The 24,281-nt window shown below is 49.9% G+C and overlaps 11 protein-coding genes and 2 non-coding genes across 13 annotated transcripts; 6 read left to right on the plus strand and 7 right to left on the minus strand.

Moving 5' to 3' along the window:
- Positions 1 to 875: 875 nt before the first annotated feature.
- Positions 876 to 1,874, plus strand: TDH2 (glyceraldehyde-3-phosphate dehydrogenase (phosphorylating) TDH2; the record flags this gene model as incomplete). Its single annotated transcript, XM_002551830.1, has 1 exon — positions 876 to 1,874. One exon carries the CDS (start codon positions 876 to 878, stop codon positions 1,872 to 1,874), a length of 999 nt encoding a protein of 332 aa, XP_002551876.1.
- A 192-nt stretch (positions 1,875 to 2,066) lies between these two features.
- MHO1 (Mho1p) lies at positions 2,067 to 3,035 on the minus strand (the record flags this gene model as incomplete). The annotated part of the gene is made up of 1 exon (XM_002551831.1): positions 2,067 to 3,035. One exon carries the CDS (start codon positions 3,033 to 3,035, stop codon positions 2,067 to 2,069), a length of 969 nt encoding a protein of 322 aa, XP_002551877.1.
- A 287-nt stretch (positions 3,036 to 3,322) lies between these two features.
- SUI2 (translation initiation factor eIF2 subunit alpha) lies at positions 3,323 to 4,231 on the minus strand (the record flags this gene model as incomplete). Its single annotated transcript, XM_002551832.1, has 1 exon — positions 3,323 to 4,231. The coding sequence occupies one exon, from the start codon at positions 4,229 to 4,231 to the stop codon at positions 3,323 to 3,325; it is 909 nt and encodes a 302-aa protein (XP_002551878.1).
- A 542-nt stretch (positions 4,232 to 4,773) lies between these two features.
- Positions 4,774 to 9,015, minus strand: KLTH0B02024g (KLTH0B02024p; the record flags this gene model as incomplete). The annotated part of the gene is made up of 1 exon (XM_002551833.1): positions 4,774 to 9,015. One exon carries the CDS (start codon positions 9,013 to 9,015, stop codon positions 4,774 to 4,776), a length of 4,242 nt encoding a protein of 1,413 aa, XP_002551879.1.
- Positions 9,016 to 9,193: 178 nt separating this feature from the next.
- On the minus strand, positions 9,194 to 10,963 carry HIP1 (histidine permease; the record flags this gene model as incomplete). The annotated part of the gene is made up of 1 exon (XM_002551834.1): positions 9,194 to 10,963. The coding sequence occupies one exon, from the start codon at positions 10,961 to 10,963 to the stop codon at positions 9,194 to 9,196; it is 1,770 nt and encodes a 589-aa protein (XP_002551880.1).
- An 885-nt stretch (positions 10,964 to 11,848) lies between these two features.
- KLTH0B02068r lies at positions 11,849 to 11,951 on the plus strand. The gene is made up of 2 exons: positions 11,849 to 11,884; positions 11,916 to 11,951. It is a non-coding gene; the product is annotated as a tRNA-Trp (tRNA).
- A 443-nt stretch (positions 11,952 to 12,394) lies between these two features.
- Positions 12,395 to 13,774, plus strand: CRH1 (transglycosylase; the record flags this gene model as incomplete). The annotated part of the gene is made up of 1 exon (XM_002551835.1): positions 12,395 to 13,774. The coding sequence occupies one exon, from the start codon at positions 12,395 to 12,397 to the stop codon at positions 13,772 to 13,774; it is 1,380 nt and encodes a 459-aa protein (XP_002551881.1).
- Positions 13,775 to 13,937: 163 nt separating this feature from the next.
- On the minus strand, positions 13,938 to 14,010 carry KLTH0B02112r. The gene has a single exon. It is a non-coding gene; the product is annotated as a tRNA-Lys (tRNA).
- Positions 14,011 to 14,153: 143 nt separating this feature from the next.
- RPC17 (DNA-directed RNA polymerase III subunit RPC17) lies at positions 14,154 to 14,621 on the plus strand (the record flags this gene model as incomplete). Its single annotated transcript, XM_002551836.1, has 1 exon — positions 14,154 to 14,621. One exon carries the CDS (start codon positions 14,154 to 14,156, stop codon positions 14,619 to 14,621), a length of 468 nt encoding a protein of 155 aa, XP_002551882.1.
- Positions 14,622 to 15,111: 490 nt separating this feature from the next.
- On the plus strand, positions 15,112 to 17,253 carry VTC4 (Vtc4p; the record flags this gene model as incomplete). The annotated part of the gene is made up of 1 exon (XM_002551837.1): positions 15,112 to 17,253. The coding sequence occupies one exon, from the start codon at positions 15,112 to 15,114 to the stop codon at positions 17,251 to 17,253; it is 2,142 nt and encodes a 713-aa protein (XP_002551883.1).
- Positions 17,254 to 17,576: 323 nt separating this feature from the next.
- MAD3 (Mad3p) lies at positions 17,577 to 20,546 on the plus strand (the record flags this gene model as incomplete). Its single annotated transcript, XM_002551838.1, has 1 exon — positions 17,577 to 20,546. The coding sequence occupies one exon, from the start codon at positions 17,577 to 17,579 to the stop codon at positions 20,544 to 20,546; it is 2,970 nt and encodes a 989-aa protein (XP_002551884.1).
- A 108-nt stretch (positions 20,547 to 20,654) lies between these two features.
- On the minus strand, positions 20,655 to 22,262 carry CCT3 (chaperonin-containing T-complex subunit CCT3; the record flags this gene model as incomplete). The annotated part of the gene is made up of 1 exon (XM_002551839.1): positions 20,655 to 22,262. The coding sequence occupies one exon, from the start codon at positions 22,260 to 22,262 to the stop codon at positions 20,655 to 20,657; it is 1,608 nt and encodes a 535-aa protein (XP_002551885.1).
- A 178-nt stretch (positions 22,263 to 22,440) lies between these two features.
- TPH3 (Tph3p) lies at positions 22,441 to 24,033 on the minus strand (the record flags this gene model as incomplete). Its single annotated transcript, XM_002551840.1, has 1 exon — positions 22,441 to 24,033. The coding sequence occupies one exon, from the start codon at positions 24,031 to 24,033 to the stop codon at positions 22,441 to 22,443; it is 1,593 nt and encodes a 530-aa protein (XP_002551886.1).
- Positions 24,034 to 24,281: the final 248 nt, after the last annotated feature.

Here is a 24,281-nt window from a genome sequence, read left to right on the forward strand (position 1 = left end):
ACCCCGCTTGGTGGCAGAGCGCTACGCTGCGTTCTGCGCGGCCGGCGGACCGAGATGCGCGCTCCCCTAAAATGGCACTCCGGGGGGGCCTCGAAAACGTATAAATACGGCGCTCGGGGTGGCGAATTGGCGGCGGAAGAGGGCGAGAAACGGACGGCTAATGTCGGATAGACGTGTACTGCTGGAGAGGATACAAACAGTGTGTGTGCTCGCACAGCGCCGTGGCAGTGCGGCGCGAAGCCGGCGCGGAGCGCTGGGCGGCTAGTACTAGATCACTACTGACGAAATACGTAGCAACACAGGCACGTGATACCGAGCACGTGTGGGAGCATCAATCACTTCTAACGGCACACCGCCGCTTGGGTGCGGCGGGCCCACCGCGTGACCCGCGCCATAGCGCGCGCCACGCAACCGTTACCCGGCGGCGCAACAATGGCGCAATTGGACACGCAATGTTTTTCCCAGCCACCGCCGGGTGCCGCAGCTTCCTCTACGCGCGCGGGCTTCCGGCCGGCTTCCCTCAGGCGCTTCCGGTCCGCCTGCAGGGCGTGCTCGGGCAGCTTCCAGGGCCATTACGTACGAGATTCGTACCTCGCTCACGGTGTCCCAGCTCGGCTTCCACAAGCTTCCTCCAGCTTCCACTCGGTTTTAAGACGAATCTCACGCTATGTGGGCCGCCAGGTATGGCCACGCATAGCGCACCACTGATGGCATGGGCCCTGGTGGAGGCATGGTACGGTTTGCCATCCGGTTGCGGCGTAGGAATCAAATATAAAAGGAACCTATTCGAAAGACATACCTCTGGACTCTATCTTGTTCTGTTTTAGATCCCCAGAATAGTTCTTATTCACAAACCCACATACACAATTCAAAAAATGGTTACTACAGTTGCTATCAACGGTTTCGGCAGAATCGGTAGATTGGTGTTGAGAATCGCTTTGTCCAGAAAGGACTTGAAGGTCGTCGCCATCAACGACCCATTCATCTCCGTCGACTACGCTGCTTACATGTTCAAGTACGACTCTACCCACGGTAGATACCAGGGTACCGTCTCCCACGAGGGCAGCGACTTGGTCATCGACGGTCAGAAGATCGCCGTCTTCCAGGAGAGAGACCCAGCTCAATTGCCATGGGGTAAGTTGAACGTCGACATCGCCATCGACTCCACCGGTGTCTTCAAGGAGTTGGACTCCGCTCAGAAGCACATCGACGCTGGTGCCAAGAAGGTTGTCATCACCGCTCCTTCCTCCACCGCCCCAATGTTCGTCGTTGGTGTCAACGAGGACGAGTACAAGGGCCAGAACATTGTTTCTAACGCTTCCTGTACCACCAACTGTTTGGCTCCATTGGCCAAGGTTATCAACGACAAGTTCGGTATTGAGGAGGGTTTGATGACCACTGTCCACTCTTTGACCGCCACCCAGAAGACTGTCGACGGTCCATCCCAGAAGGACTGGAGAGGTGGTAGAACCGCTTCCGGTAACATCATCCCATCTTCCACCGGTGCCGCCAAGGCTGTCGGTAAGGTCTTGCCTGTCTTGCAGGGTAAGTTGACCGGTATGGCTTTCAGAGTCCCAACCGTTGACGTTTCCGTTGTTGACTTGACTGTCAAGTTGGCCAAGGAGACCACCTACGACGAGATCAAGGCTGCCGTCAAGGAGGCTTCCGAGGGTAAGATGAAGGGTGTCTTGGGCTACACTGAGGAGGACGTTGTTTCCTCTGACTTCTTGTCCGACTCCCACTCTTCCATCTTCGACGCTTCCGCTGGTATCCAGTTGTCTCCAAAGTTCGTCAAGTTGGTTTCCTGGTACGACAACGAGTACGGTTACTCTACCAGAGTCGTCGACTTGGTTGAGCACGTTGCCAAGGCCTAAGCGTACATGCGTTGTTTAAAATCAACTCATGGCTAATGCCTCTTTATCTAAATGTGTAATGCGACCCAATCAAGACAAATATACGTTTTAATGAACTGTATTGAAAAAAAAAGACTAGTATTAGAGTTGGAGAGACTAGGCTTGTAGAGATCATTGCTAAACTCACGCCAAACTAAACTAAACGAAACGAAACTAAATTTTGCAATATCCTCCCCCGTAGCTTACGCTACTGTCCATGACGCTCGTGACTTGGCTTGATTGCGCGTACGCTGGCCATTGAAATACGGCTGGCTCTGCTTGGTGGCTCAGCGCACACAGCATCACGCTTATGGCCTTTTCGCCGCAGATAGTGTTACCAGTAACTTCTAAATAATGCTTCCACAGTTCATATTTGTCGCGGGGCTCCGTCTGCGATAAGATGGACATCGCGTACTGATCCAAGATCTCGATGCTCTTCCAGATGGGCACCTGGTGGTGGGACAGCTTACTCCTCGCGGTCAGCGACTCTATTTCTGTATCCTCCGCCAGGGCTTCTTGGATCTCGCTCTTGTCTCCCACGTAGCCAGTAAAACTGAACCTTCTTCCCCAGTGGCAGAAGTCAGAACTTATGATGAAGACCGTGGACTGGTCAGCGAGGTACTCGCTCAAAACCTTTCCCAGGTGTTGATCGCTGCGCGTCGAATTATGCGATATCATTATGGGCACGACCCCAACGCTCGCCGTATCGACCCCGCGAAGTTTAAGCAGCGCGCGCAGCATCGGAAACTGCATTTCCAGGGAATGTTCCTCAACGTCGACCTCCGGGTCCATGTACTCGAATGCTTCGTCTTCCACCAGCTCCTTGACGGTCGCGATGTCGACGGGTAAGGAGCCTAGTGGCGTTGCCACTTCCTTGAAGTTCGAAACGTGCGCCCGGTTCTTGAAGTAGATGTGATGGGAGGGGCCCAACACAAATATACGTTTAACATTGGTGAGATCCAGTGCGGCGTAGACTTTCCCCATCGTTGCACCGCAGTAGGCATACCCAGCATGGGGGGATATGATGACTCTGGCGCCAGCGACTGGCAGGCCCTGCCCCAAATATTGCTGAAGCTGTAAACCCAGTTTGCCGGAGTTGGTGCTATACCAGGACCCAGCGTGCGATGCTGGACGGACGCTCATTTCTCAATAGTTTTTAGCACACGAAACTTTAGGGTTGCTGGAGCTCCTGACGTTGCCCTTGCTCAGTAACCCCTTGGCTTTTGCATTTTATACCTTTATATATACATTATTCAATGATTGCCCAGAGATTATAACAGCGGGTCAAAGCTTACGACCACCGCTCTATTTGAGTTGAGTTCTAAAAAATCAGCAGGCTGGAACGTGTTCCCGCCTTCGTAGATGTAGTGGTTGGCTATGCAGGTGATGTTGAGAGCTCCACGGCAAGTATGTGGGAACTGTTTGAGCGCTCATTCGTAGTCGGAGTCTTCTTCCTCGGAGTCGGAACCGTTCTCCAAGGCCTTGTTCTCCAACAGCGCTTGCAGCTCGGCATCCTCGGTGGCAGTGACGGCCTTTGGCGCCATGGTGATGTTACAGAACCCGTCATGACTGGTTATGACTTTGGTGATCTTCTCAATAGCCTTTTCCAGCAGCTCGATACCGTGCTGCTTCTCCAGCGCTTGGGTTGTCAGCACGTATAGTGGCGCGGCGACCAGTTTGGCCTTGATCTGCATTTGCTCTGTCGACATCTCCTCGGCAGCCTTCAAGGCGGCCTTGATGGCGTCTATGCCCTCGTAGCTGAAGCACGAGACCTCAATGTCGGCTCTGATCTTCACGGCTTGAGGGGTGAGTCTTCTGGAAATGTACAAGCGCAGCTCTTCGAAGATTTCCTTGCTTGGAGGCTCAATCCCTTCGAACACGGTCTCGTCCACGATCGACAGCTTAAAGGCGTCGTAGGCATGGCCGTACTTTCGGCTCAAAGGCCATGCGATCGACTTGTACAAGTCCTCCAGAGGGAACGAGAACTTCTCGGCACAGTGTCTGAGAATGGAGTGCACCGCCTTGGACTTCTGGTATCTCTCCTCACACTTGATGATGTCCTCGGAAGAAACACGACGCTTGGACAAGTCGATGTAGCCCTTTTCCTTGTCCACACGTAGAACCACAACGACCTCGTTTCTGCCCACACGGATCAGCTTCTGAATCGAACGGATACGTCTACGCGACAGCTCACTCAGTAGCACCATACCCTCGATATTGTCGTATTCCAGCAGCTTAACGTACGCTCCCATCTCAGCGATCTGCTGCACATTCACCATCACAACATCGTCCACCTCAGGATATTTGTTTTCGTAAAAACGACAGTTAGATGTAGACATCTTACAACCCTCTCAATTGGTCTCGTTAGCTTGTAGGTAGTCCTGTTTCTATCTCAGCTACCGCTTCAAGCGTTAAGAGTTTTACACATCTGAAAATTTTTTATCGAAGTAGCACAACTACCAGCCTAACTAATCACGTGACAACATGCCGGGTAAAAGACCAGGCGCGGGACGGGAGGTTATGGAGACTCAGGACAACTCCAAAGGCCCCAGAGTTCCCGAATTCCTGCCACAATATCTTGTTAATGGTATGAATTCACACTATTCAGTTTTTGGGGCCTTCCAATATGAACTAGGAGCACTATGTCCCCTACAACGAGCCCGATATGTGACGCGCCAGAGGACGGCATCTTGGAGATACTTATAGTGCTCCGAGAAGTGGCAAATAAAACAGTACTAAGTATTGGACCATTAGGAATTATTAGCAGTAGTTCAATGATGATAGATGTCCAAAAATTTTGCGGTCCGAAGCAGAAGCGGTAAGTAACCCAATAGTAATAACGCGACCCACCGTTTCTGAATGCTATAAGCGCACAAGAAGCCTACAGACCGCCAGCGGCCTCGACAACGCTAGCGAAGTCTGGTGGAGAGACTGGCTCTCCGTGGCCTTCATACCATTTCAATGTTTTTTCTCTAATCGAACTCATTTGCTTCGCCCGTCTTGCCCAGGTTGTACATACTTCAGGCGCAGAAGCTGAGAACCAGCAGGTGGAGAAGGTGTCTGCAATGAGAGACACATGCCGCACGTATTTCGCTAGGTTCTCCGCGCTTAGAATCTTGAAGTGTGACGTCGAAAAAAACGCAGGGACGCCCGCCTTGCGGTACATGCGAACTTTAAAATGTTTGCTCCCCTTCCCAGTGTCGGTCGCCTGATAAGGCTTAATGACGATGTTGATGAAATTGAACTGGCTCTTGATAATGTTGAAGTCGAAGCTCGCACTGCCAGATTCATCGAAAAAAATAGTCACGAAGTTGTTTCCTATATGCCGTTTTTTCATGGAATATTGGTCATCCTGTGGGTTGTTTGGCATTAGCGTCGCCGCGTGGAAAACAGCCTGCGTTTTCTCCGCGTTGTAAACAAGCGCGAACTCTCCATCAACATCAGGCTCTAGCCCACCAGTGTACACATTCATACAATCTTTCAACTTCACAAGGTGTCCTAAGCGACTCAAAAACAGCTTATACTGATACGAGCCGTTCGTGTTAGAAAGCACTTCAGCCTCAGAATCCTGCTGCGGACCCACATAGATCAGTCCAATTTTGTGGTATTCACTGACCGGGGTTTTGTCAAAAAGGTGCACTGATCTTGCAATCGAACTGTCATCTGGCACTTTGACAGGGTGTCTACCAACACATCCTAATTGTGTTAGAACAAAACTGGCAGTAAATTTGAATTGTTCGAACTTCTCCGTAGAAGGCTCCTCTTCCTCCTCCTGACCGATGCGAAAAATATCATACGGTTTAGGGATTTGCGATCGTTCAAATTGTAACTTGAAAACCTCAGAGCTCGAGGGGCTCCTCATAGTTATGACTGAATCACCCGTTTGGATATCTGTTTCAATGCTTACTATCTTGTCAGATAGGATCCACCTACCGAAATCATACCCGTCGTTGCTCTCGTTTGCCCGATCTTCATTTATTCTATGGGGGAAGCTAGGGCCATGAGGCGTGGCTGTCAAGTGTGAAATAATATCTATGTGCGCACTGACGTCGTAATCCTTGCTTTCTGCTTCCGAAGCGCTACTAACCAAGCACTTCACTACGAATGGAGCCAGCTCCACTCGGTTTGACAGCTTCATCCTCAAAAACCAGCTTGAAATGACTTTGTATGATAATGTAAGGAAGAAGTGGGCGACAGACGCGGTGATCTTGAAAGAGTGAGTCGAAGGTGATGAATCTGCGGCCTGTTCCAAGTAGGATATTTGCTGAATGATATTTTGCGTTTGTGCCCTTTCCTTGAGGTCCCTAGAACTTTGAATGAACTTAAAGGCAATGGCAAATACCCTTTTAAACTCATCCGCAGTCAAATGGGATGTAATGAATGGAGAATTGGATAATGCTAGAAGGAACTCCAGTATTGCGGGAGTGCACATTGAGCTTGTTACTCGAGTTTGCAGCTGCACGAGTATTGGAGTCAAAAGTTTCTTCACTGATCCTGGTATTTCCTGGCAGCATATTGTAAGCAAGTGCAGCGAGAGGGTAAGCGTGCTATCTTTGGTATGTAGCCCATATAGTAAAGACTCAACAATACCATCTGTAAAATCCTTAGGCAGATAACTATGGTATGCTAGGAGGGGTGACAGACTTCTGACATACACTGCATGAAGGTTGTCTGTGCACAAACCGCTCGGTATTTTCAATTTTGAAGGAAGGCCGGACTTCATATGACGACAGATAACATCTCGGTACAATCCGACCAGATCATCGATAGATCTCAAAGCCACCAAATTGGCGAACTGTGGGCACATGAAAGTTAGAAGATATGAGTAAACCTCCCATGTAGTGGGGTTTCCGATCATGTCTATAGCAGTAGAGATCCAAGTTCTGATATCTACCGCTCCTGGAGTAACAAAATCATCTTTTACCAGCTCAGGAGAATATGCGTCACATTTGAGTACCTTAGATTGCGCTTCATTGAAATAAATAATTGTTTCCGGGTATGACCAACCATTGTTTTCCAACGTCGAGGCAGCCCTGGAGTTTTTGTTCAAGGCTATTGTTATTCCCTCAACATCATTCGTTTCCTGGAATACTACTTGGCGAGAATTTCCGCAATAAACTTTGGACAGGACCCTTGCTGACGCCAAAAACAATTCGCTCTGTGCTGTCTGATAGGCGTACTGTGCTGCCTTAGTAAGAAGGCGGTAAAATGACCCAAAACAGTCTCCACGTTCAAAAGCAATACACCATACCAGTAATCCTGCAAGGCCCTCGGTGAGTTTTATTAGTTTGACCTCAGACCAAGCAGGAGCTGGCGAAGAGCCCAAGCTCAACGGAATTAAGCTGGATCTTCTTCGAGATGAAGGTTTTGTAAAAGCCTGGCCAAACACTTCGCTGTTTACCGCTGCGATGAAGCCTGAAGGCAAGTAGCGGCAAGTCTCGCAGTATATTTCTATTTGTTTGAGGGCAACCGTGTTATCCTTTTCTGTTTCAAGCATTGAAAAAAGGTGCTTTAGTGACCGACAAAGCGAACTATCCCACTGTTTCCGTTTCGAAATAATCTCGTAACAACATTTTTCTATGACTTCAAGGGTTCGACACCGCACATTTGTTCCGAAATCTGCTAGATAAACTCGGGTTATTATATCGTGAACCAGACCATCCACTAAAACTGCATCCGATGTAGACTGATCTAGGAGATCCAGCAGTTGGTTAGCCAATGAATCATTCAAATGTCTACTGTAAGCGAACAAAAATTCAAAGATGTCTTTGAACTCGTTGATGCCAAAAAGCTTGTAGTTTCCGCTTTGCGAAATATTCAATATTTGGTTGAAAATCATTCTCAGGTACTTTACATCGAGATCGTCCAGTTCAACCTTCTGCAGAAATGGTGTCAACAGGTCTTGAATGGAAGGTTCTTCTTCTGAGACTAACCAAAAGCCACGGAACTTAGAAATCCATCGCAGAAATTCTTCACTCTCAAGGAGGCATAGAATATTGCCAAAAAGCTGTGAAGCACTGATATTTGAGCTGCTGTGCTTATTAAATTCTTGCCTAAGAAGGCGGAGAAGTAGTTCCGCAATGTGTCGCGGACTTGAACCGCACTTTTGCCATAGGCCCTCCACATTGTCAACAGTTAGTAACGAAACTAGAAGCGAAATATAGCTAACATCCGTGTTACCGCCGTCAAAGAAACCCATATCAAGAAAAAGCGGCAGTAGTTGTGTACCATTTTGGCCGGATAGTGCTAAATGTAGAGTTTCGGTAACAGAGTCAGATAGCTCATTGTTTTCGTGATATATCGTCAGTAGCGCTTGTAAAACAGAGCGTGATAGCTCTTTCGATTCCACAGGCCTTTCGCTAAATGCTGCTTTCAGTAGGTCAAGAGCGCCTTTTCGTACTTCATTTTCATCCCAACCTCTTGATATTGTGACAACGCAGCTAATAAGCTCATCAGTAATCGGTACACCATGCCGCGCACAGCTCTCGGCAAAACGAAGAGCACTGACAACCGTTTGATGTGGTGGTTTCGGCTCTCCGCCCACCGATATGCTTGCAAATATACTTTCGAAAAAATCTTCAAGTCCACATGTGCTCTCATCTGCACGTAGAATAGACTCAAGGCGTGTCCCATGGCATGTCAGTGCGTCCAGGGACTTGATGACCTTGTGTAGCTCTTTTTCTGCTTTGCCAGCTTTCTCGTCAGCAACACCACAATTGTCCATGATGTTGTAGAAGAAAGCAAGTCTAAGTGTTTCGCTCATGACAGGTAGCAGTCGCTCAATGCAAGCATGTAACAAATCTAAACCATATGCTCGGGTACTTGACGGAATCTCAGGCGCAATTAGGTCGTTAGCGCCGTCCCACAGTTCCAGGACCGACTCTGCTGAAAGAAAAGAAAGCTCTGGTATTATCTCCTTAACTAGTCGAGCCCGACTAGAGTAGCCACTGGCGCGGTCTGCAATAAGTGGAATAAGCTTTTGAGCGTGTAAAGGTTCTTTTGTCACTGCACATTGTTCGTAGTTCGAGGGAGTTGGTGTGGATTTAAAGTTTCCAGATAGCGTGCGAAAAAGCTCTCTTTTGAGCCCACTTGTGTAGGCCTTGTAGATCAGCGGAGGTGCCATGGCGTTCGCAAGATGATGGCGGCTTCTACAGGGTGTGGGTGTGTATGTGAGTGTGTTTATTAAGTTGTTAAGTCAAGATATTAGACATCCTTTATAGATAATAATTTACAAAATGCATCGAAATGGTCCCTCGACTGTAAAAGAGATGTGGTCACATACATCTAGCTCGACGAGTACATTAACACCAAAGGTGGATGAACCTGGCAAATAATGACTTTTGGCGCATTGCTTGTTCTTCAATGCGCTTTTCATCTTTCATGAGCTCCAGGTCCACAGCCCTGCGACCCGAATCAAGGTCAATCTCTTTGGTGGGGGTCAGCAGTCTCCAGCTTCTTGTGTAGAGTTTGTGTCCGAAGTAGCACGCGAGCAGGATGGGGAACGAAAGGTAGGTCTCAAAGAAAGACTCCGCGTTCGCACCTTCGCCTCCACCTGGGAAGAGAGAAGTCCAGAAGCACACAACGAGAACGATAAAGATCACGATGCAGCCGTAGTAGGATCCCCAGACACCAGTCATGGAGACGAACGGCAGCTCGTCCAAAGTTCTTCCTCTCTCTTTCATTGTGCGACGGAAGCGGATATGAGAAACGTTTATAGCAAACCAGCAGAACAGGGTCGACAGGCCGGAGAGAGCACTCAGCCAAGTGAAGACCTCCTCTTGTTTGTCGCTAGCAGCAATGAAAGACAGCAAACCAAAAATCAGGGTCGCCACAATCGCGTAAAGAGGCCGGCCCTTCCTATCAACGTAGGTGAACACCTTTGGCAGGTTGCCGATCTGGGCCATGGATGCCATGCAACGGGAACAGGCGTAGACAGCACTGTTGGCCACAGACAGGACAGCTATCAGGATGATGGCGTTCATGAGGGATGGTAGGCCCTTGATTCCACCGTTCTCAATGGCAATGACAAGGGGAGAAGCGGCAACGTCGACGGAGCTGGAGCCGTTGAGAAGTCTTGGGTCGTCAGAGGAAACGAGACACCCAACGAGGGTCAAGACCACGATGTAGCAGACTGTGATGAGCCAGAAGGTTCTCTTGCAGGCCTTGGGCAGAGTAATTCTGGGGTTCACGGACTCCGCGGCAGAGACGGCAATCAGCTCGGTACCAGAGTAAGAAAAGGCGGCAGTCACGAAGACGGAGCACAAGCCGTGAAACCTGTCGCCTGCAGTGTGGCCCACAAAGGCGCCGGGGTTGGACCAGTACTTCCCGCCGATGTAGCCGCCCTTCGGCCCGCCACCGCAGGTGAGCACGATACCCAGGATCGTGAAGCCGATGATGGCCAGGATCTTGACCATGGAGAGCACGAACTCGGTCTCACCGAAAGACTTGACGTCGAGCAGGTTAGCCAACAGGATGATGGTGTAGAAGATAGCGACCCAGGCGTCCGAGTTGATAGTGTGGTTCCAGTAGCGGATCGTGAGCGAGGCCGCGACGAGCTCCAGCGGCAGCAGGACGGCCCACTGGGCCAGGTAGTTGAGGTTGACGGCGAAGCCGAACGAGGGCTCGACAAAGCGCGAGATGTAGACGTTGAAGCCGCCGACGACGGGGAACGTGGACGAGAGCTCGCCCAGCGCGTTGACGATTGTGAACAGACACGTGCTGATGATCACCCAGTCGATGACCAGCGAGCCCGGCCCGCCGGTCGTCAGCGCGGCCCCCGAGTTCACGAACAGGCCGGTACCGATGGCACCGCCCACCGCGAGCGTCAGCAAGTGCCGCACGGACAGGTCTTTGTTGTAGCGCGCATCCTGGTCCTCGACCTCCTGCGACGTACTGTCGAGGTTCTCGAGCGCCTTAGTCTCGCTGCCGGACATGAGGTCTTTCTGCTTCGAGTCTGCGCGGTCATCGGCGCTGTCGTAGCGCGATCGCGCGCTGCGGAGCCGTGAGGGCTGCGTTTCAGCAGGCTTGAAGCTGTCAATCATCCTCTGCCACGTCGAGCGCGATTCTGCCATGGCGTGTAGGGATGGGATACTGGATGGTATAGGGGCAATAGGAAAGAGTCTTCCTCAGAATCGACAAGCTGGCGATGCTCCAGCTGCGCGCATCGAGAGTTTTATGTTTGAATGCTTTCTTGTTCTGTCTGCTCTGGCGAGCTGCAGTGCGTCACATCTCGAGCTACTACTGGCAGAGCACGAGTCAACTAGCCGGTTGTGGAACTTGGCGTACGTGATTCTGCGTTGGAGCCGTGCGTTTCTGCGCGACCAGCGCAGCTCTGTATGTCCTGCGTGGCGGTCTGCTGACTTTAAGGCATTTTTCATGAACAGTACGGCGCGAAGCTTGCGGCGATGAGCTTGCGGCGATGGCCCGACGAGAAGGAAAGGAAAGTTGGTCCGCAGTACGCTGAACTTGGAGCTTGGGAGCGATATCACAGGCGGGGGTTTTTAAAATTGAAGGTTTGTGTGGCGCGCAGTTGTGCGCGGCGCGGCGCTGGAACACGGCGGGAACGCCGCGGGTCTGTAAGCACGGGGACAGCAAGGCTTCTTCTCAGCGGGCTCGAAGAAGCGCCCTTCTGGCGGGTCTCGCAGGGCAGCTTGCCTAGCCGCCCAGCGGCGCGCGTGTGGCGGGAAGGGAGGGATCGGCGGTTGGCGAGCGCCTTTTTGGCGCCAGCCGATGCACGTGAGTAGCACGTGACCCAGGGTTGTGAACCACGTGTATGTCACGCGATGGAGCCACGCGAACCGGCAGAAGCCCCGGGGCCCGGGTCGACACCAACAGGCTGCATTAAGCGCCGGAGCCCCAGCTGAATCCTAGTAGCGGCGGTTCACGCTCCTGCGTCCCAGACTTTGCGCTTAATTATGGCCATAAGTACACCTGAGCCGTCCTACCCTTTCACAAATGAAGCGGTGGCTCAATGGTAGAGCTTTCGACTCCAGTTAAATCCTGGTTACCAAGGAAACAATTGCAATCGAAGGGTTGCAGGTTCAATTCCTGTCCGTTTCATTTTTGCTAATTCCGCAGCTGGGGCAAGAATCGACGCCGGTTCGAACCCCGCGGTCGCCAACTCTCCGCACCTCCGAGGGTCCTACCGCGAAAGTCTCTTACGATCCCTAATCGGGAAATTTTTTCGATCTAATGCGGCAATCGCAGACCGCGGCCGGTATTTCGTGGTTTTGAACTGTTCGCGTTTATGAAGATGGCTGAACTTCTGCATAATGTGCACATGTATACTTCTATTCTTGTCAGAAATCACAGTAGAAGATCAAGCACGCGGATTCAGATCCGAGGCTCCGCCAAAAGCACGTCAGGCTTGTTTTGGAAACTACGAAAAATCCTGGATTGTATATATAGATGGATGACGACGGGCTGGGAGCTAGTAGCCGGGGGTCCTATTGGCCTTTTTGTTTCCCCAGCTACATCGGTTTCGATCTTCAGGTGAAAAAACGATGGTGCAAGTGAACAAGATTTTGACAGGCATTGTTGGCGGCGCCGGCCTGGCGCTAGCGGCCGATTCGTGCAACCCGCTCAAGAGCAGCGGGTGCTCGGCGGACGCGGCCCTCGCCGGGTCGTTCTCCGAGGACTTCACGTCCGAGCCTGCGCACTTCAAGAAGACCGAGTATGCCACCGGCATCATCGACTACAGCGACAGCGGCATGAACATGACCATCGCTAAGCGCTACGACAACCCAAGTCTCAAGTCGGACTTCTACATCATGTACGGTAAGGTCGAGGTGGAGCTGAAGGCCGCGCCAGGCCAGGGTATCGTGTCGTCATTCTACTTGCAGAGTGACGATCTGGACGAGATCGACCTGGAGTGGGTCGGCGGCGACACCACTCAGTTCCAGACCAACTACTTCTCCAAGGGTAACACCGCCACCTACGACCGTGGTGCGTTCCACTCTGCGGCCTCTCCACAGGAGACCTTCCACAACTACACCATCGACTGGGCCATGGACAAGACCGTGTTCTACTTGGACGGCGTCGCGGTCAGAACTCTGACCAACGACTCCAGCCAGGGCTACCCTGAGTCGCCCATGTACGTCATGATGGGCAGCTGGGCCGGCGGTGACTCCGACAACGCCCCAGGCACCATCGAGTGGGCTGGCGGCTTGACTGACTACACCCAGGCGCCATTCTCCATGTTCATCAAGCGTGTCATCGTCTCCGACTACTCTTCGGGCGAGGAGTATTCTTACAACGGGCAGTCCGGCTCGTGGGAGTCCATCGAGGCCAAGAACGGTGAGGTTTACGGCAGATACGACCAAGCTCAGTCCGAGTTTGCGGCTTTGGCTGGCGGCGAGTCGATCAGCAGCAGTGCCACTGTCCACTCCTCGAGCACTTCGAGCGCTTCTAGATCTGCTTCCAGCACTGCTTCCAGCACTTCTAACTCTTCCAGCACTGTTTCCAGCACTTCCAGCACTTCCAGCTCTGCTTCCACCACCTTGTCTAGCTCCTCCAAGGCTGGCTACAACTCTACTTCCAGCGCCGCTCCAAGCTCTACTTCCAGCTTGTCTTCCGTGAGCTCCAAGGCCTCCACCTCTAGCTCTGCTGCTAGCACCAAGGCTTCCGCTTCCAGCTCTGTCTCTAGCTCCGCTGCCAGCTCCAAGGCCTCTGCCTCCGCTTCTGCTTCCTCCACCGCCGCTGCCGCTAGCTCCAAGGTCTCTGCTGCCACCACCACTTCCGCAAGCTCCACTCTAGCTACCTCCACCGCCGAGGCTGCCAGCAGCTCCACCTCCGAGTACTTGGCTATCGCTACCACCAACGGTGCTTTCGCCCTACAATCAAAGCTCTCATCTTTCTTGGCGGCTTTGGTGTTTTTGATTTAAGTCATAATTTGCATATATAACTAATGTACACTACTAAAAGAACGTCCGCTTCAACCAGAACAATAGGCCTCAAGGGCTAACCTATCCAGCAGTTGAACTCCCAGTCTTTGATCTCTCGTCTTGAAAAATGAATTCTAGCAGATCCAATCCGTCAAAAAATAAAAGCCCTGTAGGGGGCTCGAACCCCTAACCTTATGATTAAGAGTCATACGCGCTACCGATTGCGCCAACAAGGCTCTTTGATGTTGACTTGGGTTTTCAAAAACTATACAAACTACAGTCACGCTCACCAGCTGACGCCAGATTTCCGTAGAAAATTTTGACGTTCTGGCGCGTGTATTGAAGCCCATCTCAGCTACATCAAAGGCCCGACGAATACATGAAGATCGAGAGTGTGCGAGACGCTTTTTTGAGTGACTACGAAGTTCTTCAGTTTCTGTCGCAATTGGAGCGCCGCCATGATTGGGGCCTGAACCAAGACGACGAGCTGGCTGCCGGGAACAACAGAAAGCGCAAGAGACGCCCCTACAACCATCCAGAGCTGCAGGCCATTACAAGAGACACTATACGGTACCTGTCAGAGGCCAAGGGAGCAGCAGACGCGGAGGAGAGCGAGGCGGGCGCGGGCGACACCAAGTCACCTCTGACGAAGCTCAACGACAAGAAGTTTGCAGAGCTCATGACCCAGCTCAACCAGTTCTCGCTCTTCAAGGCCGAGAAGCTACAGATAGTGAATCAGCTGCCCACGAACTTGGTGCACCTCTACGCCATCGTGGAGGAGTGCGACTCGCGGTTCTCTGAGGAGCAGTCGGGCCAAATTCTCGAGATCGTACGCAATGCCTGTTGATCCAGCGCGCACCGCGTGAAGCCTTCGAGAACCGGCCAGGACCGCTCTGGTTCCGGCCTTCCAGTCGCATGTGTGGGTCAGGGACGGACAGGCACATGCCAACAATAACTGCGTCTGCGCGGCCCGGAATGGCCGGAGTGTATTCACATTCAACGTTCAAGCACTTCCCCCCGCTATTTGGCATCTAACAAACGCGATATCGAACTGCGTGGCACAGATTCTCCGATTCTATCGAAAGAAGAACAGCGTCCCTGCAAGCCCGTTAGCTCTGGTCGCACAATGGCATTACGTGAGGCTTTCGGGGTTCGAACCGCCGGAAGCGACATACACGTGTAATATTAAGTACTCAAAAATTAGATAACTGTAAAAATCCGGTGTCCTACCCGTAATCCTTTAAAAAGAACGAGCTCCGCCCGTTGAAGCTGAAATCTGAAGTCTAGCCAAGACAAGAATCAAGGCGGATCGAATCCAGAACTTGCAGGTTAGGCCAATGAAGTTCGGTGAACAGCTGAACCGGTCTCTCATTAGAGAGTACAGCTACTACTATATCTGCTATGATGACCTCAAGACGGAGTTGGAGGAAAACCTCGAATCCAACAACGGCGAGTGGAGCGAGGCGCTAGAAACGCAGTTTCTGGAGTCGCTAGAGGTCGAGCTCGACAAAGTGTACACCTTCTGCAAGGTCAAGCACAACGAAGTGGTCAGAAGAGTCAAGGAAGCACAGGAGCAGGTTCACATGACGGTCCGCGCGATAGAGTCGAACGCACCACCTTCGGAGCTGGATTTCGAAATCTTGGAGGAAGAGCTGTCCGACATTATCGCGGACGTGCACGATCTTGCGAAGTTCGCCAGGCTGAACTACACCGGGTTCCAGAAGATCATCAAGAAGCACGACAAAAAGACCAAGTTCATTCTCAAGCCCGTGTTCCAGGTGCGTTTGGACGCCAAGCCCTTCTTCAAGGAGAACTACGATGACCTCGTGGTCAAGATCTCCCAGCTGTACGACCTGGTGCGTACAAGAGGCAACCCCATCAAGGGTGACTCCTCGTCCGGCGGTAAGCAACAGAACTTTATCAGACAGACCACCAAGTACTGGGTGCACCCGGACAACATCACAGAATTGAAGCTTATCATCCTAAAACACCTCCCCGTGCTGGTGTTCAACACCAACAAGGAATTCGAAAAAGAAGACTCCGCAATCACCTCCATCTACTACGACAACGAGAACCTCGATCTCTACTACGGGCGTCTCAGGAAAGATGAAGGTGCAGAGGCCCACAGACTGAGATGGTACGGTGGAATGAGTTCTGACACCATTTTCGTCGAAAGAAAAACCCATAGAGAGGACTGGACTGGCGAGAAATCAGTCAAGGCCAGATTCGCTCTGAAAGAACGCTACGTCAACGATTTCATGCACGGAAACTACACCGTCGAGCAAGCATTCGCAAAGATGCGCAAGGACGGTAAAAAGAGCCTCAAGGAGATTGAAAACCTGGAGGCGCTAGCCACTGAGATCCAGTACACGATGCTGAAAAAGAAGCTCAGGCCTGTTGTGAGATCTTTTTACAACAGAACTGCTTTCCAGCTGCCCGGAGATGCTCGTGTGCGTATCTCCTTGGACACTGAACTTTCCATGGTGAGAGAAGACAACTTCGACGGCTATGACAGAACCAAGGGCAACTGGAGAAGAATGGATATTGGAGTTGATTGGCCCTTCAAGCAGTTGCCTGAGAAGGACATCTGCAGGTTTCCATACGCAGTCTTGGAGGTTAAGCTGCAAACACAATTAGGCCAGGAGCCTCCTGAGTGGGTTCGTGAGCTTGTCGGTTCCCACTTGGTTGAGCCAGTTCCAAAGTTCTCAAAGTTCATTCACGGTGTGGCAACTCTGCTCAACAACAAGGTCGAGTCTATACCTTTTTGGCTGCCACAGATGGACGTGGACATTAGAAAACCACCTATCCCTACCCACATCAACATCAGCCGGCCTGGAAGAAGCGACAACGATAGTGATGATGATTTATACACTAACGAGTCACACCCTGCAGGCAACCTCATGGACCCAGAAGAAAGAGTTGGGTACGGCGCCATAGAGGGCGGAGACCCACAAAACTCTCAGCCCGCCGCTGACCAGCACAGCGCCTCCGCAGTGCTCCAGAGAAAGGCGAGAAACGCATCCAATCCTGTCACGAGAATGTTTTACCAGGTTGGTGCCGCTGTCGACCACTACTTACACGGAGACCAAGTCACTAAGGTCCCACAAGGCACTGTGTTCGACACTGAGGTACGCGCTCCACCAGGGAAGACAATCTGCGTCCCAGTCCGTGTTGAACCCAAGGTGTACTTTGCCACTGAAAGAACCTTTCTTTCTTGGATGTCCATTGGCCTGATTTTTAACGGTGTCGCCATTTCCATGTTGACTTACGGAACTCGCACTACTATGGTGGCGTCTGTTGGCTTTTTCTTGACTGCGCTGGTCACCATTATCTACAATGCCTACGTGTACTGCAAGAGGGTTGTGAACATCAGGCTCAAGAGGGCAATTGACTATCAGGACAAGGTCGGACCGCCGCTTGTATGCGCATGCCTCTTGGCTTCAACCATATTCAGCTTCTACTGTAAGCTGGCATCCTGATCATAGAGTGGGAACAATGCTCCTTTTCCTGCTCTTGTTCTTTGAACGAGACAGTACGTAAAAACAATAATAAAATTAGTCAAATGCCATAGAATATAGAAATTTCAAGCCTAACTGCTTCACTAATTCCGTTACGATAAGCTCAACTAACTTCCTCTGCTGCTTGCTATGTTAATCACTCGTCCAGGGCGGTGAATGTCTTGATAGCATTGTTAACGAGGTTTGTTTACGTTTTGATGAAACAGTGAAAGCGACATTTACAGAAAAGGCATGTCATCTCGATCTAAATACAAAGTGAGCTTATAGAGCTGGAGAGACGTATTATGTCGATTGGTAAGGCTCCAGTGACCAATTTTGATGTAATAGAAGTTGAAAAGGAAAATATCGTACCTCTTCGAAGTGGAAGGTCAGCAGCGGCTTTGTCAAGGTCACTCAAAGTCAGATCAGATGCGGGAGCGGGCACGAAAGTATCGGAGATTCGACTAGAGTTCGAGAAAAGGATCCTACATGAGCTGGATGAGCTCGATGATCCGCTGGAACTGTACCTGGACTACATCAACTGGATAAACAATGCCTACCCTCAGGGCGGGCAATCGAAGCAGAGTGGCATGCTGGAGGTTCTCGAAAGATGTCTAATGTATTTTAAAGACTTCGACACCTACAAGAACGACCCTAGATACCTCAAACTGTGGCTTTGGTACCTCGAGCTATTTGCGGGTTCAGAGAGCGAGAAACAGAGCCTTTTCGTCTTCATGATGCGCAAACAAATTGGCTCAAAACTCTCTTTATTCTACGAGGAACTAGCTGCCTTCCTGGAGAAGCAGCAGGATCTCCCACAAGCAAAGGATGTTCTTGCAAGAGGTATTGAGAACAACGCCAGACCTCTCGGGAGGCTACGAAGAACTTCACAGCGGTTTGACGAGCGCATGCGAGACATGAGTGTAGATGTACCTTCTGTACCGCATGGTGGGAGCATCCTCGACGGAGAATTACCCAGCATTGTTCTTGGCAGAGCAAGAGGCCAAATCGAAGAGGCAAGCCTCAAAAGCAAACCATCGCATTCTGCGTCTGCCAAGCATGAGATATTTAAAGATGTGGCAGGCACTGATCAGTTTGATGACTTAAAAAAGGAGGGATGGGACCATTTAGATGGAAGAGCTCAGCGCAATAAGGAGAACGAAGCTAGTAAACAACTTCTAGCACCAGGTGTAAATTTAGGAACATTGAAGCAAGAGGGTTCCACGAAAATATCTGTTAACCGTGTGCCGATCTTCAAAGACTCCATTGGGAGAAGCGGGCCCATTTACAAAATACTTGAGATTCCCGGGAGGAAACCTGAAAAGATCGATTGTAACTTTGACCTAGTATACCCCACCAAAAATCAGGAATACTGTTTTGAGGAGCTTCTTGCAATGTCCCGAGGAATCTATCACAAAAGGCCGAAGGCCAAGAGAGTACTGGAAATTGAAACAATTGATATCTCCGATAACCATTCAAGAGAAAGACCGTCAAAGCAGCAAAAGAAAGCCCTCAAAGAAATTTCACCCCCACCTGAAGCATACAGACCATCTGCGCAGGAAAGTCAAATTTCGAATGAAAATGACAATTTGCAAGACTTCAAAGCTGTTGAAAGAACGTCTATCTTACCGTTAAATGACGAGCCAACTTTGCACTATGGCACTCAAAAAAAAAGCGCGCCAAGTTCCCCAACAGTAACGTTTTTCTCGAAAGATGCTATTGAAGAAGTATACTCTATGTTCAATCAAAACTTTTCAGAGCCAAATCGCCATCTTGATAACGACGACACTACAAGTAAATTTGCTGCATTCGAAAACTTTACGCAGGAATTTACTCGAAAAACTATCGACGACCTTACCGAAGTTAAACAGAAGATTCAATCAGAACAGGTCAATGAAACTCCCCAAAAAAATGAAAATGTTCCGCACGGCATCGAAGCGCCAACAGAAGTTTCTAAAGAAACTACAACTCCATCTTACAAAAGCAAACTGCAGGAGTATATGACTCCTATTCAAGAAAGATCAGAATCTTCATTCAAACTCGCCTCCAACTCAAACGAAGAGTACGATAACGAGGTTACAAAAAACAATACAATTACAAACACGGCCGAAAGCTCACCATTCCTCACTCAGCCTCAAAGATTGCAGTTGTCATTGGAACACGAGCCCTTGATAATTGAGAATCCTCTAAGTAATGAGACAAGGAGTGCTCAACTCAGCACAATGGAGCCGCCACTTTCTGCCTACCCGAATTTCTACCACTATAATCAATCACTCAAAATGAGTGCGTTGTTAAAGAAAATTCATACAGCTTCTAAAAATGCCAATAAGAACCCCATTGTCGACTTTAAGAAAACAAACGAGTTGTATTGTATAAGATCACAACTGGGTCAAGGTGGGTTTGCCACGGTTTACTTGGCTGAGTCTAGCACGGGGTCTCTCAAGGCGCTCAAGGTTGAAAAACCTGCCAGTATTTGGGAGTTTTACATTTTGAAACAGGTTGAAAAACGGCTGGCAGGCCAACAAATTCTGGCATCAATTATCAATGTCGACTCCTTGCACTGCTTTGAGGATGAAAGTTATCTCGTTTTGAATTACGCAAGTCAAGGGACAATGCTGGACCTGATAAATTTAGAAAAAGAGAGGAATGGAGGCCCTTTAGATGAATCACTCTGCATGTATTTCGCAGTTGAACTGATGAAGGTCCTGGAGTATATCCACAATGTTGGTATAATTCACGGCGATTTGAAACCTGATAACTGTATGGTAAGGTTCGAAGAGAATCCAGAAGCCCTCTCCGATTACGATGCAAGCGGAAATGGCGGTTGGGATAGAAAAGGCGTGTACCTTATCGATTTTGGAAGGTCCTTTGATCTCACGCTGTTTCCTTCAGGAACAAGGTTCAAAGCGAATTGGAAAACTGATCAACAAGATTGCTCTGAGATGCGAGAAGGAAGGCCTTGGACTTTCGAGGCTGACTACTATGGGCTAGCTGGAATCATTCACGCAATGCTTTTTGGGAAGTTCATAGAAACGCGACTTCTGCCTAATCAGACATACGCATTAACGAATTCTTTCAAAAGGTACTGGAGGCAAGACCTCTGGGCTCCACTTTTCGATGTTCTGATCAACAGCGGCAATAGTACAAAATTGCCAATTACATCAACAATTAGAGAGCACAGATTGGCTTTCGAAGCTTCCCTGGAGGAAAGTGGTGGTCGCCTGAGAAGCCAGGTCTTAAGCCTTGAATCAGATTTACAACGGCTTAGGAAGTGAAGAACGTTAAGTAATGCAATTAATCAATACGTAGTTGGTAGAGGCGTGTATATACAATTTGAGCATTCAAGAATTCACACTTATGAGGAAAAGGTTATGGAAAGGACCTTATTCCTCCTGTTTTCTAACACCGCTGACAATGTCGTCGACTCTCAGCAGTAAGCACGCGCTCTCTATCGCTGTCTTGATGCTCTGCTGCTTTATAACTTCAGGTTCCCACACTCCGTATTCAACCATGTCAGTAACCTTACCGGCATCACCATCTATACCTGCAGTATAGTTTCCCTGTGCGTGCTTAGAACGGAGTTGTGAGAGGATTCTAATGGGGTTTCCACCAGCATTTTGAATCAAAGTACGTGGAATACATTCCATAGCGTCTGCAACAGCCTGGTAAGGCCACTGCTGGATACCCTCTAGTTGCTTAGCCTTCTCTGCCAATTTAACAGAGACTGCCATTTCGGTAGCGCCACCGCCTGGGGAAAGAGAAGGCGATAGCATGACGTTGCGGGCAACTGCCATCGCGTCTTGTAGGTTACGTTCGATTTCGTTCAGAATGTCTTTTGAAGCGCCCCTCAGCATCACAGTACAGGCCTGTGGGTCTTTGCACTTATCCAAAAATGTGAAGTATTCATCACCGATTAGCTCAACCTTGAAAACGCCACATCTTGTTCCGACATCAGATTCTTTGAGGTCCTCGACACGGTTGACAATGGTAGCACCGGTAACACGAGCAATTCTGTTGTTGTCCGACTTCTTAGTACGTCTCAACACACTACAACCGCCCTTGAGCAAAAAGTGCTGAGCCAGGTCCGAAACACCTTTTTCAGTGATGACAAGGTCTGGTTTTACGGAAAGGATTTGTTCGCACATATATTGCACCTGTTCTTCTTCAATCTGCAGAATACGGTTCCAGTCTTCCTCGCGTGTGATTTCTATGTTTGTTTGAGACTCACCCTTCTTGTATTCCAGTGGACAGTCCAACAAGACCACACGAGGATTTTCAATATAACGAGACATTTTTGGATGCACGACATCCTTGTTTAGCATAACACCTTCGAGGACGCGGGAGTCCAATACGTCGCCACCTGGGATCTTTTCAACGCGCACGTACCTTTTGATGTCGATCTCGTAGCGGTTTGTGTCGTCATCTACAGCCCCCTGGTCAACGCGAACAGTCCTGACTGCAGAAAGCGCCAGATCGCACATCTTCTCGGACCAGTGGTTCACGTACTTCGTACCGATTGCGGCCTGAATCAGTTTGTTCATCGCCTCCGTGTTTTCAACGTCCACTGGTCTGCTAACTTGCTTGACAACTTCCAAAGCGTCGCTCAAGGCGCGTTTTAGGGCCTGGATGATGATGACTGGATGAATGTTCTTTTCGATAATGTACGGGGCACACTGGGCCAAGATCTCACCTGCCAAGATGATCACGGTTGTTGTGCCGTCACCCACTTCTTCATCTTGTGTGCGCGACAGTTCCAACATTGATTTAGCTGCTGGGTGAGCTACGTCAATCTCACGCAAAATAGCATGTCCGTCGTTTGTTAGCACCAAACCGCCCATTGGATCTAGCAACATCTTGAGCATGGCTTTAGGCCCTAAACAAGTGCGGATAACATCTGCAACAGCCTTAGCAGCGGTGATGTTGGATATCTGGGCTTCTCTGCCAGTTGTCCTCTCTTGGGAGGTATTCATAAACACCACTGGAGCTTGCATTGTCGACCAATTGACCTTATTAACACAGGTTCTACCGTCGGAAGACTTGTCGATCTTGATGAGCGGTGGCAAAGCTTAAAATTTTAATAGTAGTCATTCGTCTCAAATGCTACATTTATCTCCTTCAGTTATCAACGAACAATTGGATATACAAAACTACATATTACCTGCCCGCTCTTCACATCAACGGCGAGCTACTTGTAGACCTCGACGAGCCAACACCATATGTATTCTTTGAATTGTTTTGAAGCAAGTCTGAGAGAGTCGTAAAAGATCTTTTATCGCGCCCAGGCTCTTGCAACCTCTCATGCAAGAAGCGCTTGTAGGCGGTGAGTGTCTTGTTCAGCGAGCCCGCGGTGCTATTCACAGAGCCGACATATTGAAACAATAGCGGCAATTCTTCCGCAGCAAAGTAGTCTATGACCGGGAGCTTGGGAAGTGCAAAAAGCAACGAATCGATGTCTTCTCTGGTATTCTTGAAATGAACCGGCCTACCGTACAGGCTCAGACAACCCATCATGGGAAGGGCAGCACGAATTAAACTTTCTAGATGCGTCACGCCGCTATGGGGGATGGGCTTGATTAGCAACTCCGAGGTTATGGCGCAGGCATCATTAACATCAGCATGATGCACGGTGGAAGTCACAGACGCCGTCGACCTGGTGCGAGTGTGCTTCACAGACTTTTTAGGGGAGGTGAACATCGAAGTTGAAGACGTAGACATCGCACGTCTATCGCGACTCTTCTTCGGTGACTCGTTGTTGCTGTTTCCTGCACCGAATGACAACACTGTCGAAGACCTGCTTCTACTTGAGGTGCTATTACTCGAAGGTGCGGGCCAGTAAACATCACCGATGAAACGGAGCGTGGTCAGCCTAGTTAGCAAGGGCTCCAGGGACATCTGCAAAGGAACTTTTTGATCGCGCACGCTGTTCAGATGGTTTTGAAAGTGGAGATCGCCAAATCCATCGTCAGGGCTTCCTTGCGTGAGATCCGCACTTTGATCCTCTACGAAAAACAGATCCTCAATATCGCCGCAGTCTGGGATATAGCAAATAAGGTTTTTCGCCGTCAAAGACTTGTCGTCGCGGAAGAACTTGACTTGATGGCGGCCCTTCCGCGAATCTGAATGCTTGGGGCTCCGATCTACGTGACACCAAGCCTTGACCCACTCACCATTGATACTAATGTAACACCAGTCCTTGTAGCTGCGCTGTGACATCAGAATCGATGATATATCAGATATACGGCTCCCATGAGTCGAGATTACTGTAGCAGTTAGGGCTTTGTACAGAGACATGCTTTCGAAACGCGAAAGCATGCACATGTCATACAGGAACTGTAGGTGCGCCTGCGCCTCGACAGAACGACACAGGAATACCATGGCGCCGTCGTTCAGCTCCAGCGAGGTCTGCCCCAGCTTCCAGCCGCTTGGCGAGACGCCGTTGGCCACGTCCAAAACCATAACATTGTCATAGCCGTTATCTTCCGGCTCCACTATCACGCGCAGCTGCGTTCCCTGCAGCGCAAGGCTTCTGACAGGCAGGACTTCAGTTAGCCCGCGCACCTGCAGCAGCAGCTCGTTTCCCTCATCCCACGAAACATATGGCTTGCGCTTTTGACAGTCCAGCAAGATTAGCAAAGGCTTCAGAGGCTCGTAATCTTGCGTGCCCATTGTCTCCATACCCGACTTGATATGGCTGAACTGGTCTGGTGCCACCTTTTTGCGGCCGCTATTGCCTAGCTTCGTCAACCCCAAGAATGATTTCATACCCGTCCGCTTCGTTTGTATTCCGCAGCAACTTGGATTTTACAGTCTTACGGTATCTTTCGTAGCAAAGAAACTTATTCTGTAGATTAGCGAGCAATTCGAAAAACTCCTGTTTCTGAACTTTAGCAAGTGTTTGCAGCAAGTGTGCTGGTCGTCGCAAGTTTATTCTTGTTAAGCTGGGTCTTATGAACTTAATCTTTTATGCAATATCCCTCAACATTTAACTCAGCCTTAGAAATTTCACTCAA

The sequence above is a fragment of the Lachancea thermotolerans genome, assembly GCF_000142805.1.
Source record: "Lachancea thermotolerans CBS 6340 chromosome B complete sequence".
Classification (NCBI taxonomy): domain Eukaryota; kingdom Fungi; phylum Ascomycota; class Saccharomycetes; order Saccharomycetales; family Saccharomycetaceae; genus Lachancea; species Lachancea thermotolerans.